The 14519-nt window shown below is 33.6% G+C and overlaps 1 protein-coding gene across 1 annotated transcript in view; it reads right to left on the bottom strand.

Annotated features, from left to right (window-relative positions):
• The window catches only part of FOXP2 (forkhead box P2), a 564152-nt gene that overhangs the window by 145889 nt on the left and 403744 nt on the right, over window positions 1–14519 (bottom strand). The window contains exon 5 of the mRNA XM_032592431.1: window positions 7893–7982. Coding sequence (XP_032448322.1) covers window positions 7893–7982 — 90 coding nt within the window. The remainder of the gene's footprint in view (window positions 1–7892; window positions 7983–14519) is intronic.

Here is a 14519-nt window from a genome sequence, read left to right as displayed (position 1 = left end):
TGAGCTTATATGATTTTCATATTAAGGTAGGGTGGCTTAAATATTTTTGAAAGAACAATTCATTATACCTCTGTTTGATCATTTCAAATGCTGTGCTTCCAAACTCAGCATTATTTAATGAATTATAATCAGCACAACCTAAGATCTCCTTTAAAAACTGGCCATTTAATATAACTATCCCAAGCAATTCAAGTTTGAATATTCACCTCTCAATGAGTTTTCTGGAAAATCTAACAAAAGGCTTTAAGGAATGATGTAACCATTCTGACGGTGACTTTTAAAGAGCCACCTGTAAATGTCTGTCATCAGTAATGGGATTTCTAGCAGTAAATGAAAGGCTCCAGGGTTCCAGGTCCATCCAAGTGTCAAAGATCATCAAGAACTGAGTTGCTTGCATACTACAACTACAACTTAAAATTGCATAATGGAAACTTCTCTTGGGGCAAAATAAGAACTAAATAGTGGATACTGGACTGTAAAAAGGAGCACAGATTTTCTATTTTGTTTGTAAGATGATATGCTACAATATCTTCTAGGTTCAAGATAGAATTGAGTAATTACAGGCATTTAAAGTTACTCTTTTCTCAATATGGGACTGAAGGGACAGAGATTAAGTGAAATGGACAAGACTACATGATGAGAGAAAAGAAGAGGACAATAAAGGAAGAAACAATATAGTAGAAAAGATGAAGACAGTGGGGAAATTTTAAGAAAACCAAGTGGAATACAGAATGCAGGATGATCGAAATATATGAATAGAATCCACTGAGGAAACACAAGGAATCTTAAATGTAAGCGAATTTCAAAATAATTTCACCTTTTGTCTTTAATCATGTACTCACACTGTTCACTTTGTCATTCAATTTGGCTTGTATAACACCTCCAAACATCTTAAGATAAAATTCACAGCCTAAGTCTTAAATCCTATGGAGAGCTCCCTTAACAATATTAATGTTCTATTTCTTTCTTCCTCACTTTAGTTAAGATAGAGAAGGCAAGGGAATATGTTCTTTGAATCCTAATGGATTACACAATGGAACACGTGCTTTGGTTGGTAGGAAAAGAGAAAATTTAACCTCCTAGAAAGCAGTTTTCTTCCAGATTAACTTATGGGAACTCAGTATTAGATATGAAGTATATATTTACTTCATTTACTTATACAAACAGAGACAGAGCAATTTGAGAAAACAGAAGTATATTTACTAACTCTCAATTTTCTATTTAACATTCTTGTAAAAGTAAGTTTTCTTTTTTCTGATTCATTATTTGATCACTTTAGTACTCCAGATTCTAAGAGTTACTGGTGAATGACAAAGAAACTAGGGGATCAACAATCACCAATGTTGCAATTCAAAATTTTATGTATGAAAATGCTCATCTTCATGGACATTGCTTGATATGGTTGACAAGAGCCACCTTTTAAAAGCTCTTCCTTTCCTTGACCTTCGTTGATAAATGCTAATTTGGTTCTTCTTTTCCTCTCTCTCCCTCTTTTTATCCTTCTGCTTCTTTTTCTTCTTGCTCTAAAAAATGTGGATGTTACTGAGCTCCTCTTGGTAAATCATCTTTGTCAGAAATCTCCACTTTCATGGATTCATCTATCATTTCTGGATTATTTCACAAATAGTTGTCTCTGGCTATAATCTCTCTGTCAAGTTCCAATTTTCTAAAAGTTTGTTACTTTAACTTACTTTTCTTGCCATCAGCTCAAACTCCACATGCCTAAGGATCAATTCATCATATGCCTATTTAAATAATTTTTTAAAGTTTATCCTTATTCCAGACCCCTCGCAACTCCCCTCCCCCTAAACATCCTCCAAATGCTCCACTGTTAATGATATTCACAAAGCACTGCTTTGATCATATCACCTGCTTATCAAAAGCCTTTAAAGCCCCTCCTACCTAAACAATACAGTACAGACTCCTTATAGGCTCCATACCATCTATACAAGTATTTACTGAGCTTTATTATTCACCAGGCATTGTGAGGCACTGGAGATGGGCAGGAAATTCATGGTCCCTGCTGTTATAGAGCTCACAGCCTTGTAGGAAAGGCAAACGTTAAAAAGTAATTTTATGAGGGGCACGTGGGTGGCTGGGTGACGCCTGGGTGGCTCTGTAGGTTAAGCCTCTGACTTCAGCTCAGGTCATGATCTCGGTCCGTGAGTTTGAGCCCCTGTGTTGGGCTCTGTGCTGACAGCTCAGAGCCTGGAGCCTGCCTTGGATTCTGTGTCTCCCTCTCTCTCTGCCCCTCCCCCACTCATGCTCCGTCTCTCTCTCTTGTCTCTCAAAAATAAATAAATGTTAAAAAAATTAATAAAAAGTAATTTTGTGTGTGGCAACTGTGAAATATGTATGTTGTGGGGGCATGTAGGAGGGGGAGATACTTTAGTAGTACCTAAAACACTCAGTGCTGCTTTCTTATAAATAAGGCATATGTAGTGAATAGTGAAAATTATGGACAATTGAAACCATATTATAGAATATTTATCATAACCTTGGATTAAATATAAAATTTCTGGAGCTGATCATAACAGTAATTATTTATTAACTCATTATAAGTGCAAGAATTTACGCTAGTTACTTCACACAGTATTCTTTTTAGTCTTCACAACAATCTTGCAAGATAGGTGTCCTTTGTCCCTTTTTTAGAGAGGAGGTAACAGCCTCCACGACATGGACTCCAAGGACTCTACCTACCCAAAATCTTCCTGATTAAGGACAAAGTAGGCTTCATACTCAAAACGTATGTTATTTCTCCTACATGCTATGACTAGATGAGATACAAGTTTTCCATCGAAGCATACTTAACAATGATGGACTGGACATCCTAGACCCTCCTCCACAGGGTGTCAGCCTTGAGCAGCTGGCCACGGGTGGCAACATCATCATATTTTAAGGTTGTATTCTATAACATTCTTGTAAAACTGCTTATTTCATGCTGGCTTTTAAGAAATGCTCTGTACTTTAATGGGAAAATGAGTACCACACAGGCATAGTCTGTCCTTGTGAATAGTTTTTAAGTTAAACTTTTTAAAATTTATGATTTATGAAATAAAAACAATGTATTCGACTTACTGCCTATCTTTTTGATACATAGAAAAAATAACAAAAAAACTTTAAAAATATCTTGTTTTCTACATCATAGTGCATTGCTCTACCCAAATCCATATTGCAAATTTTTTGATTTTGTTACTTTCAGTATTTGAAACAAGATGTTTTAGTTTCCTTCTAATTCTTCCATACTAGAAATCAGAAATCAGGTTGAAAAGGAAATATTCAACATTATTCTTTACCACTGCATGCACGAACATTTATAATTTCCTAAAACCTAAATTATTTATCAGTGTCTAATTCCATATCCTACAGTTATTATTTTCTTCTAGAATATGTATTTCATTATTTATATTTCATACTTTATTCTTGGTTTATTCCGAGAATATGAAATTTTACAAATGCTGAGTAGTTTACTGCAGAATTTCTTGTTTTGTCTGCTGATGCTAATTTTAACATTTCAAGTTGAAGAAGTAAAAAAGGTAGAAATTTGCTAAATTGTATTATATCACAACATATTTTACTGTAGATTATTAAATAAAATACATAGGTAAAATCATTCTTTGTGTAGCTTTTGTTTCTTCTAAAATCAATTTATAAAACTACTTCAAGGCATTAAAAAGAACAAAGTTTCTTCAGATATTGCACAAAATGATACTTGCACAATGGTTTCCACGCATACAGGATTCAGTACGTTGATTCCAAAACATTATTTTTGGCTATGGCATGTTAGTAAACAAGTGCTTTGTAACTGAAAACAAACAAACAAATAAAATCTTAACTCATAAACTAATACCCAACAAGATACAGCTATTCCTGAAAAATTAAGATGCCTATAACTTGATTAAAAAAATAAATCTTAAAGCACATATTGTAATATTTTGTCCATCAGTTAAGCCCAATGTCTCTATTTTAAAAAGATGAGTGGCTTCCTTAACTTATTTAACTGGTTTGTGGCAGAGTCAGAATAAGACCCTTAAGTGTAATTCACTTTTGCTTTTTATTCTTCTGTTCTTGAACTATTTAATACAATTATTTAAAAAATATATATTTTAATTACCTATTGGAAAAGAGAACCTTATATTAGATATTAACCTACAATGAAGGAAGTGATTACAATACTATATACTAATATTCATCTAAGATAGCAAAGCAATGTCATTTACCTTAAATTTACGTCTCTGCTCTGCACAGCTGTTGAAGAACCACAAGTCTGTCTCATGGCTGTAAATGTAACAAGAACAATAATGCGACCAATTTTCATACCTAAACTAAATTAAGTAGATTTGTCATAGGCTAGAAAACTGATAATGTATTTTACAAAAAATTTAAAATTTACAGATTATGGAAGTGTGCATGTGTGCATATGCAAATGTATGTGTGTGTGTGTGTGCGTGTGTTTAAAAACAGTAAAAGAAATTTACTCTTTTTAATCTGGAAATTAGTTTTATGAGATTGAAAGCATTACTTATTCTCTTTGGCTAACTTTTCTTTTTATGATCCACTATGGGTAAACCAAGCCTAGGAAGTTCTAGGAGTAGATATAAATAAATATCAGAAATCAAGACAAGAGGCTGTCTTTAGCCATTATAATGTGTTTTCTGGGGTATACAGTAAGCATGTAAAGAAGAAACATCTGGTAATGCCTAGGTTAATATCAGCTCCCATTTGCATCACAATCTTTATATATTATTCATCAATATGTCATTAATCAATGTACCTACTGACTGGACCTATTCAATTGGTGTTTTATGGAATGAATAGAAAATGTAAATATGTTTCAAATACATATATTCAGATATCTATACATGAAGAGTGAAATTATTACTACAATCGGTACTCGAGCTTGTCAGATGTGATTTTTTTCTTTCCATTTTGTATTAGATAGGCTAATATCTAAGTCATCTGTAGCACAAAACCCTGAAAAAATGTAAATGAAAAAGTAATAGCAGATAAATACTAGTCTGTTGGAAATAGCCTCTCTACCATGTCACACTTCAAATCTGGCTACTACTTTTCAACATTTCAAAGAAATCAGTTGAGTATAACAAGACCTAATATTGTTCTTGTGACTTGAGCCATCAAAACAGATTTTTTTATCTCTATTTTTTTTCAAACCTTATAAAATAGTTCTCCATCAAAACTATATTTGAAAATGAAAAACACGTCCTTTCTTTTGGTCCTCTAAAAATGTGTTATGTATGATAAAGCACAAACCACCATGATCTATTATCAGCACCAAATACCTAGCCTTTATAAGTGCAGGTTTTGAAACATGTTCAATTATCTTTATTCATTTTAAGAGATAATCTACACCAACTCTATTCTGAAAGATTGGTTAAACTCTTTGTTAAGTAGAAAAAGAACTAGACTGAAAAAAAATCGTCAAAGTTTTAAAGTGTTAATTTCATATTTTATGGTTAAAATTTTTAACAAAAATATGCAACCCTTTCACATAAGTGGCTAATAGTGCAACTCACATTAAAAAGCATTTGCAGATGCAAGGATAAGCATCACCTAATATCCTCATTTGACAACATATGCAAACTAGGAAGATGCTGCTAGGTTTGTAACACAATCCCAGTATGTTTACAGTTGCTAAACTTATCAAATTCTGTGAGATACTAAAACTTTAGGCTCACATTATATTAATCGCAGTGTATAATTTGGTGAACAGGTAAGTCTCCATTCATTACTTCTAAATTCTCATTCATAAAAACCAACTTTTCATTCCTATGACATTTTGGCATTAGACCTGATTAAAATACAAAATAATAATAAAATGCTATAGTTTTATAATTTATACAAAGGAGATATATTAATATGCATCATAAAACACTAAATATAAGTGACACAAGAAAAGTCTGTGGTAATGGTTAGCACTTGAAATTGTTAAAAGATATTTAAATTACTTTCAATCATCCTTTCGCAATAAAATAACAAAATTGAGGACTTCCGCCCGAAATTTTATTTATACAACATTTGGTACATGAGCAACAATTTCTTATTTTAGAGTCATTAATATTCCTACATTATATGTGTGTGCTTTCCAAGAAAAATTATGTATATTTTAGTTAAACAAAGTATCAAATCTTGCCTTCCAATACAACAAAAAAAGAAAGACAAACTAAAGCCCAACTATTCTTTCCAAAGATACCCTGGTAACCAGCAATAAAGAAGCTTCTACTGGACTTAGCTTTGGGGAGGAAGGAACAACTACTTTGTCTTTTTTATCAAGGGGCATGTTAAAATAGAATTAGGACAATATGTAGTGCTTTTCCCAAAGTCGAAACAATAAACTCCTACCTTTGGCTTATGCTGCCAGCAACTAAACCTCCCTTGCTATGCCAACAACAGTGCAAAACTCCCATTCTGAAGCTACAGTGAGGAAAATATTTCATTTGCTATCTTATGTGACTTCTATGCAGATTTTTCTCTGTCATGTAAATGTATGGAGAGGCTCCCTTTGACTAAGAGAATTTGATGGAAATACTCCAATCACTGTCATTTACTTGGGGAGAGATGATGGTGAGGAAAGTGTGTCACCCTAAAATTACTGATTAGTTTAAACAAAAGAATGTGACATTTATTTTTTTTAAAAAAGTTAAAATGAATCTTAAACTCAGGCTGATTCACTACAACTTTTGCAATCATGGCAGACATTTGAACTTTACACGGTTGGAACACAACCCCTCTCCACAAGTCCTCCTTCTTCCCACCCACCTCCCACGAAAGGGCTGGTTCCCAACAACATATATTCTGATCTCAAATTTCTTTAGGGACCAAAAATTTAATCCAGTTTTTAGGGAGTAAGTAGTTTCTGGATTGTGTAGATAAGTAGCCTGTAATTCTCTGTCATTCAGAAGGCCATCATGTAAGATTTAATTACTAGCATCTGGGAATACACCTGAAAATGAAAATAGACAGCTAGGCCATTAAAAAAAACAAAAAAACAAACAGAAAAAAAAAAACAAGATTGTTTTGTTAAAATAAAGGAACAAGAAGGATGCTTACTTTTTTTTTTTTTTTTTTTTTTAAACTAAGCTTACCTTATTAGGCTTACATATAACACAGGATTCAGGAAAAACCATTACTTATCTTTCAACAGAGCTGATAAACATTTTGAAAGATGTTTTATGTAACTCCAGATTCTACCTTCCAAACATTAAAAAAAAAACACCCTAAAAATTATTCTTCTCCCCAAACAATGGCCTATATACCCTGGGTAAGACTATATGAAACAGTGGTTATATTACATAAGAAAAAGTTACTTGAAAGGACATACATATACTATCAGTTGCACAGGACAAACATAGTGAATAAGGACAACAAACTCCAGAATGTGTTTTTATAACTGTAGCAACAGCAATAACTCCTTGGCAAACTCAAACAGTTTTTCTGGCAACCTTGGAGGTTTTCTGCATTTGTCACTTGGATACAACTGCGGAGGTTGTCTAAGACTGCTTTGTCTCCTTCCACACCATCTTACTATGGCTTTGCCTTTGCAGAAGAAATTTCACATTTTATTTTAACTTGTGAATAAAATTCTGTTAAAATCCCACAAGGGAGTTTTATACAAAACTTCGTATGCCTACGTATACCAAATGTGGTTTCTATACAATTTTTGCAATAAGTGGCCTTGTACACTTTTGAAATCTATGGAAATAGAAAATATTTTTCTCTTTCCAAAAAGTAAAATGGGCTCTCTTTTTGAATTAAAATTATCAACACATGCAAATGTAATAATTTTCTGAATGTATACAACTGGGTCTGCACATTTGTTATCATTATGAACATCTTTTAAAATAAGATCTCAAGGACAAGAATGCTTTACTAACCTGCAGTGGTCTCTGTTTATCACTGCTCTTAGGAGATTTCAATCCACTTGTTTGCTGCTGTAAGAGAAGTTGTCTAGCTGCTTGGAGAGCCTAAAAGTAAAAAAGGGAGCAATATCTAAATACTTTGTTGAATGGTAAATTGATTATCAATAATTGGCTATTCCTTGGTTAATAGTAAAAGGCTTCAATGTATGACAGCTCCTTTCCCATCCTCCCTTCTAGAGAGAATTATTAAATATCTTCTAATGTGAAACAAAAATTCCACATATAACACATATACAACTTTACTTAAAGTCATGGAGATACATGGAATCCTGCAGGAAATAAAGTTAATTTGTTTAAAGTGCTTAAAGAGTAAAAAATCATAAACTGCATCAATAACCTCATTTCCACAAGGAACTTGTCTTTGAGTGTTCAACTAAAATGCCCACTCCCTTTTAAATTATCATTCAATTTGCATTTTCATATTACAATTTTGAAGCAAAAGCAGTAGACTTCAAGTGTTACCGGAAGCTGTAATTAAATTTGACAAATCAACATCAGATTATCTTGAAAGTGAATTAATAAGGATTTTCACCAAAGATTAAAAACACTTTTTTTGTACTTACAATTCAAGGGGAAACCTCTCCTTTGACAAAATAAAGTGCAGTTTTAATGCCAAATAAAATTGAGTGGTTTTCATTTGCATTCTTAGCAAAATCAGAGAACAAAGAAATTACCACTCAACCAATCAGGTTTGTTTCTATGTGTGACAGAATACCAATCAAAATAGAAGATGTTTTCATTTATTTTTATGTTTTTTTTCCCATTCAGGAAAACAAAACTTAACATAAGAAATTAAGCATTTCATTTACAGGAGGAGGGGCAGTTTGGTGAGTGCACTATATAAACTTATATAAAAACGAATGTCATGAAAAAATACATATTGAGATGCTTTTAGGGTAGCAGTATAAATTAAGGGAAAAAAAAACTTTTTAAGAGCCTCTACTTTGCAAACTCATTTTTTCTCTCAACAACTGAGTTTAATGAACACTAATGATGAAATTTCTCAACACATAAAACTAAAATAAATCATTGCCCTACTCTGTTCTTCATTGTTTTAGAATACAAGGTAAATTTTTCATGATGGGAGAATATCTTAGATCAATATTCTACTATCATAATTGAGATTCTAAGCTGATAAAAAGTACAATTTTGATTGGAATCAATGATCTGGTTTTTAAGAGAGTTTCTAGTATCCATGACAACAGTTGCTTTGACAAGATGTGCATATGGCATTACACTGCCAGCTGGTGTGAACAATGTTTGAACTACTGCATTGAGATGCTGAGCAAACAGAAAAAGTTGCCACGTCTTAACCCTCGGGGAAGGCAGTCATCCCCTGATCAATTATGAAAAGACAGAGAGAGGGCTGCTACAGTCTGGCTCCAAGCAAGTTTTCTGAGAAGGCAGGCAGACATAGAAACCAGAGTAAACAAACTGAAGGCACTATAGCACCCTCCCCTAACAACGCTGATTTGTCTTCCCGGAGCAGGATCTGGCACAGTTTGTAAAGCACACTTTTTACATTTGGAGACACACTCACTCAGAGCAGCAATCTTTTGTTTTTTCAATTTTTCAAGTAATTACTACCTCGATGTTTCTAAGGATGGCACATTCCAGTGAACTCAGGCAATTTCATGTGAAGTGCAGTTTGACAAATAAAAGACCAAGTAAAAAAAGTCCCCAAATACTTTATCACAAAACTTAGTTTAAAAGATTTCATTTAACATTCTAAATGATACAGCTTCACTTTTTAAATCACAATTTATAAAATAACTCCAAATGATATTGTGCAAGTGGAAATTACCATAGTATGACTTAGGCTGTGTCTATGTGAAACTCTCAAGAAAAGAAAAAAAAAAATCCATCAACTATTTTTGCCTTTGTTGCCACAGTCCACACAAATTTTGCCTCATCTTTTTCATATAACTGTTTTTTCCCCTTTTGTGTACACACAGACTTACTGAGTTTATATTTAATTCTGTAGCCATTTATTATTCTTAAAGGATTCTGCTGAACATAGTTGTGAATCTTGGAATCATGGACGGCTGGGACTAAAAGCAATCATAGAAATCATGTACGCTGATGCCCTCAGTTTAACAAATGAGAAAATGAGGCCTAGAGTAATCAAGTGTTTTGTTCAAGGTCTCCCGCTTCCAGGCCAGAGTGCATTCCAGTGTGCCATGTTGTCTCTCTCTGTTCCATCAAAGAAACAATTAGATGGCAATGGGTAAAGCTGGAGTAAAGGAGCACATATGGCGCCATAATGAGTGATTTTTACCTATAAAGAGAGCATATTCATTTATCCAAACCTAAAAGAAAAACTAAAATATAATCTTTTTACATTTGGATTTGTAAATGTTTGAATGGAACAACTACCATGGAACACAGATTGTTTTTATCGCTGAGTGTTTCTGCCATCCTTGACTTGGATATCCTCGACCAATACCTGATGGAACTCTAAACTCTTGGAACCCTCTGATCATTTGACCAGTTATTACAAATAAACTGAACAATTCTAGAGCTGGACATAAGTCTTACACATTGTTTAGCTTAGCTTTCACAATTTCCAGACAAGTGACTGACAAGTGACTGACAAGTGACTAACTTGATTAAAGTCACAAAGCAGTAGCATCGTTTGGTCAAAAGTTCAGGCTTGAACTTCTAAGCTGTCTTCCAAGCTTAGGGCCCTATTAATGTCACCATCCTGCATGATACTCATTCAGCTCAACCCACACAAGAAACCCAATGGAATAGGCAACACCCAGTGGCTATAGAAAGACACTAGAAAATTAGATTTATTGAAATTGCAGCACATGAAAATTCCCTGGACAAAAGCATACGTGTACATGTGCATGTTTTTACAGGAGTAATAGTAATAGTAGAATACCACAGACAGCTGGCTAAACTTTTAAAGTACCTTGGTTTCCATGCACATTGAGAGTTATCTTTAAAATAGTCCAGGATCGGGGGTGCCTGGGTGGCTGAGTTGGTTAAGCGTCTGACTTTGCCCTAGGTCATGATCTCATGGCTCATGGGTTCAAGCCCCGCATCAGCTCTGCGCTGACAGAGCCTGCCTGGAGTCTGCTTCCGATTCTGTGTCTCCCTCTCTCTCTGCCCCTCCCCTACTTGTGCTCTGTCTCTCTCTCTCTCTCAAAAATAAACGTTAAAAAAAGTTTTCTTTTTAATAGTCCAGGATCATCTTACAGTACAAATTCTTATGAAAAAGAGCCCCTCTCCCCTCCTCTCTAAAATAAAAGAAATAAATTAATTAATTAAAAAAAAACATTTGCCTATTCCAACATTCTTTTAGTAGCAGTAGAGACTGCCGTAGCAAACATAAAAGTCAGGAGAACAAAAAATAACTCTAAGATATCAGGAATGATTTAAAACTTATCCTAAGCAGGCATCTCGGGCAGTGTGCATTCTAACTGCAGGCATCACATGACATTTTTATTCCCAGCATTCTGGATATCATTTTAGGACTGAATTTTAATAAACAATTGCTCACAGATATTTAGTTCATCTTAGTAATTTATTTTGTAGCTACCCAAAAGATGAAAGATTATGAGATAAAATACTTTCATCAATATAAGGTGTTAGGTGTCAAATTACATAAAATATTAATTTGAAAATCACTTGTCCACTTCAATTGGTAAATAGAAAAGATAAATTCCAGGGCCATTCATTAAGTTCTATGAGCTATTTAGGATTTATATGATCACCCTCTGCTCTGCAAAAAAAAAAAAAAAAAAAAAAATAGAGCAAAGACAAGAGATGTTTACAGAATCTCCTTTAATAATGACTGAGTGTGATTCTAGTGAACAATAAGAAAGAGGTTTCTAAGACAGCCAAACCATATCTAGTTTCCAAAAACACATTTGTTTTGAATTAATAGTGCACTTTACTTAATGAAGTTATCTAATTTTAGTAAAGTGAAAGAAAATTAAGATAGGACATTTTAAAAATTGGAATCGGATTAAATTAAAATATTTTGAAAAATGAATAAAAATCTTTACAACAGATTAAAGATGTATTTTTGTTAGGCTGCAGAGGTGTGGGAATGCACAAGTTTTTCAGAATTCAGTGCATCTGACTCCACAACACGTATTACGTTGTATGTTAACTAAATTGAATTTAAATAAAAACTTTAAAAAATACTTACTGAAAACAGCATTCCTAATAGTTACTGTTTAATTTGAAATAAACTAAAATTCTGTAAGAAAAACAGAAGTTCAAGTTATCACCCCTCCACAGCAGTAGTAATTTTATGCTACCTATGAATCTCATATATGGACAGTGACTTTAATGAGTAGGTCGTTATGAGAATTAAGAGTAAAAAAGCTTTATAACCTGTCAGATCAATATCTTGAAAAACCCTGAAAACGTTCACGAGGAGTAAAATTGTTTGAGAATAGCTCAGAAACACCCAGTGAAACCAAAAATGTTGAGCATTCTAAGGTTAATAAATAACTTCTTTTTTTCAAAGTAAATATATGTATATTTTGGGAGAAAACAGACATCACTCATATCTCTCCCTATAAAAATAGGAATGCTTAACCTATCAGCCTGTTGCATTTGAGACATTAAAATGAAAAATGGCATCTACACCCATTAATATCTTCAATGTATAAACAGCACAGCATGACACATTCTTGAGAGCTGAAGGCTACAAAATCTCTCTGAAACATAAATAACAAAGCACTCAGAAGCATATTTGATGTTGATATTCATCTCTGAGAAAAACACTGCTGCCTAGGCTTCTTATGAAAATAGATGCAGCCCAAATGGATCTCCTGTAATTGGTTTCAGATAGCGAGGTCAGAAGAAATATGATACAAGAAACAATTATGTGGAACAGGCAAAACAAGAATGTTTACACAGGCACTCCCTAGTTATACTGACAAGGGGTGTATACTTTGCAGATAACCAGAACCAAAAAAAAAAAAAAAATGCCAGCAGGACATTCAAAATTTTGCTCCTCATACTCACATGCTTTAACCTTTAACATATGACGTCTTTAACATGTTACTTTGAAAACTGAACGTGAAATAAGTTTTCAAACAGAATTTCATTGTCTAATTATTTTCACAAATGTGGTTGATAAAAAGCATATTCGGAGCTTCCACAAAGGATGTGAATTCCTATTCTGTTTGGCCTTTCCTCGCATTATGTTCTCACTAAAGGGAATATACTGATAAATGTAATCTGAAGTCTTGTAATGCTATTTAATAGAAGAAAATTAATCATCTAATTGTCATATCCTATTTTCAAACAGCAATCTATCAGAGTGAAATTATGCATCTGTAGCTATTGACCTCTCATTTTATCATGGATGATACATAATTAGACTAAGTTTGTTGGGAAAAAAGAGCTAATTACCAAAAAATATTTTAAAAATAATTGTTATTTTTATTTTACAGTATACTTCACATAAAGTTAAAAAATAAATGTGTAGGTATATGGTGTTCATAGTGTGGACTACTATGGAAGTTAAAGTGAGAAGCTAAGATCATTTATTTCATGGTAGTATAATAAGAGTGAATTATTAATAATAAAGCATCCTGTTTACTAATCTAATGTCAGGCTGTCTGGGCTCGGTATTCATGATGTAGATCCAAAGGAAAGAAAATTGAGGCACGGGATGTGTGATGGCCTAGATTCTCAAGTCACCCTCACATGACTTCTAAGGAAGTCCTCAAGGTTCAGATCCAAACCCAATATTCAGTATCTTCCAATATGGCTCCAAATCCCAGATAAGCTCAGAAACCTTTCCACAAAATAAGCCTGTGAATTCATGGCAAGTTATGGCTAAGACAGGTTTTTGTTGTTGTTGCTGTTTTTTCAGGCCTAGCATCATATACTCAGTTCAATGGGATGGACAGGTTCTCTTCCTTAGAGCTGGCATTCCAGAGGCTACAGTAAATGATACTAAGTAGCCTGTTATTCAGATTTCTATTTTATTTATTATTTAGTTGCTAATGATAATGGATTGCTAATGGAACACATAAAGAACATTAATATAATCTACAGCAATGTTAAATAAAATTCCTGTTCACATATTAAGGAATTCCATCCAACTGCAAAACTCCCAAGTGTGAAAGGTAAAGATGAATTGGAACTAATTTTATTAAAATTGTTAAAATTAATATTTTTACAGTATCTCTTTATTATGGTACATGTTCCAGGAACTGCAATGGTTTATGCACATTCAGTTATTTCTCTTCTACTATGAAATATTTTATTATTTTTTCAAACATTCTTCGGATTTACTTTTTATTTCTCACATACTTACAACACTTTGGTTGCTTTAATTTTTCTTAATGTTTATTTATTTTTGAGAGAGACACAGCGCAAGTGGGGGAGGGGCAGAGAGAGGGGGAGACACAGAGTCCAAAGCAGGCTCTAGGCTCTGAGCTGTCAGCACAGAGCCTGACACGGGGCTAGAACTTGTGAATCGCAAGATCATGACCTGAGCTGAAATGAAGTCGGATGCTTAACTAACTGAGGCACCCAGGTGCCCCTGTTTTGTTTTGTTTTTTTCTCAATATGAGGCCCATACCATCTTTAGTTTGGACATGGACT

This window comes from Lynx canadensis, chromosome A2, assembly GCF_007474595.2.
Source record: "Lynx canadensis isolate LIC74 chromosome A2, mLynCan4.pri.v2, whole genome shotgun sequence".
NCBI lineage: Eukaryota > Metazoa > Chordata > Mammalia > Carnivora > Felidae > Lynx > Lynx canadensis.
Note: the sequence above shows the minus strand (reverse complement) of the source record. Positions and strands in the feature narration are given on the sequence as shown.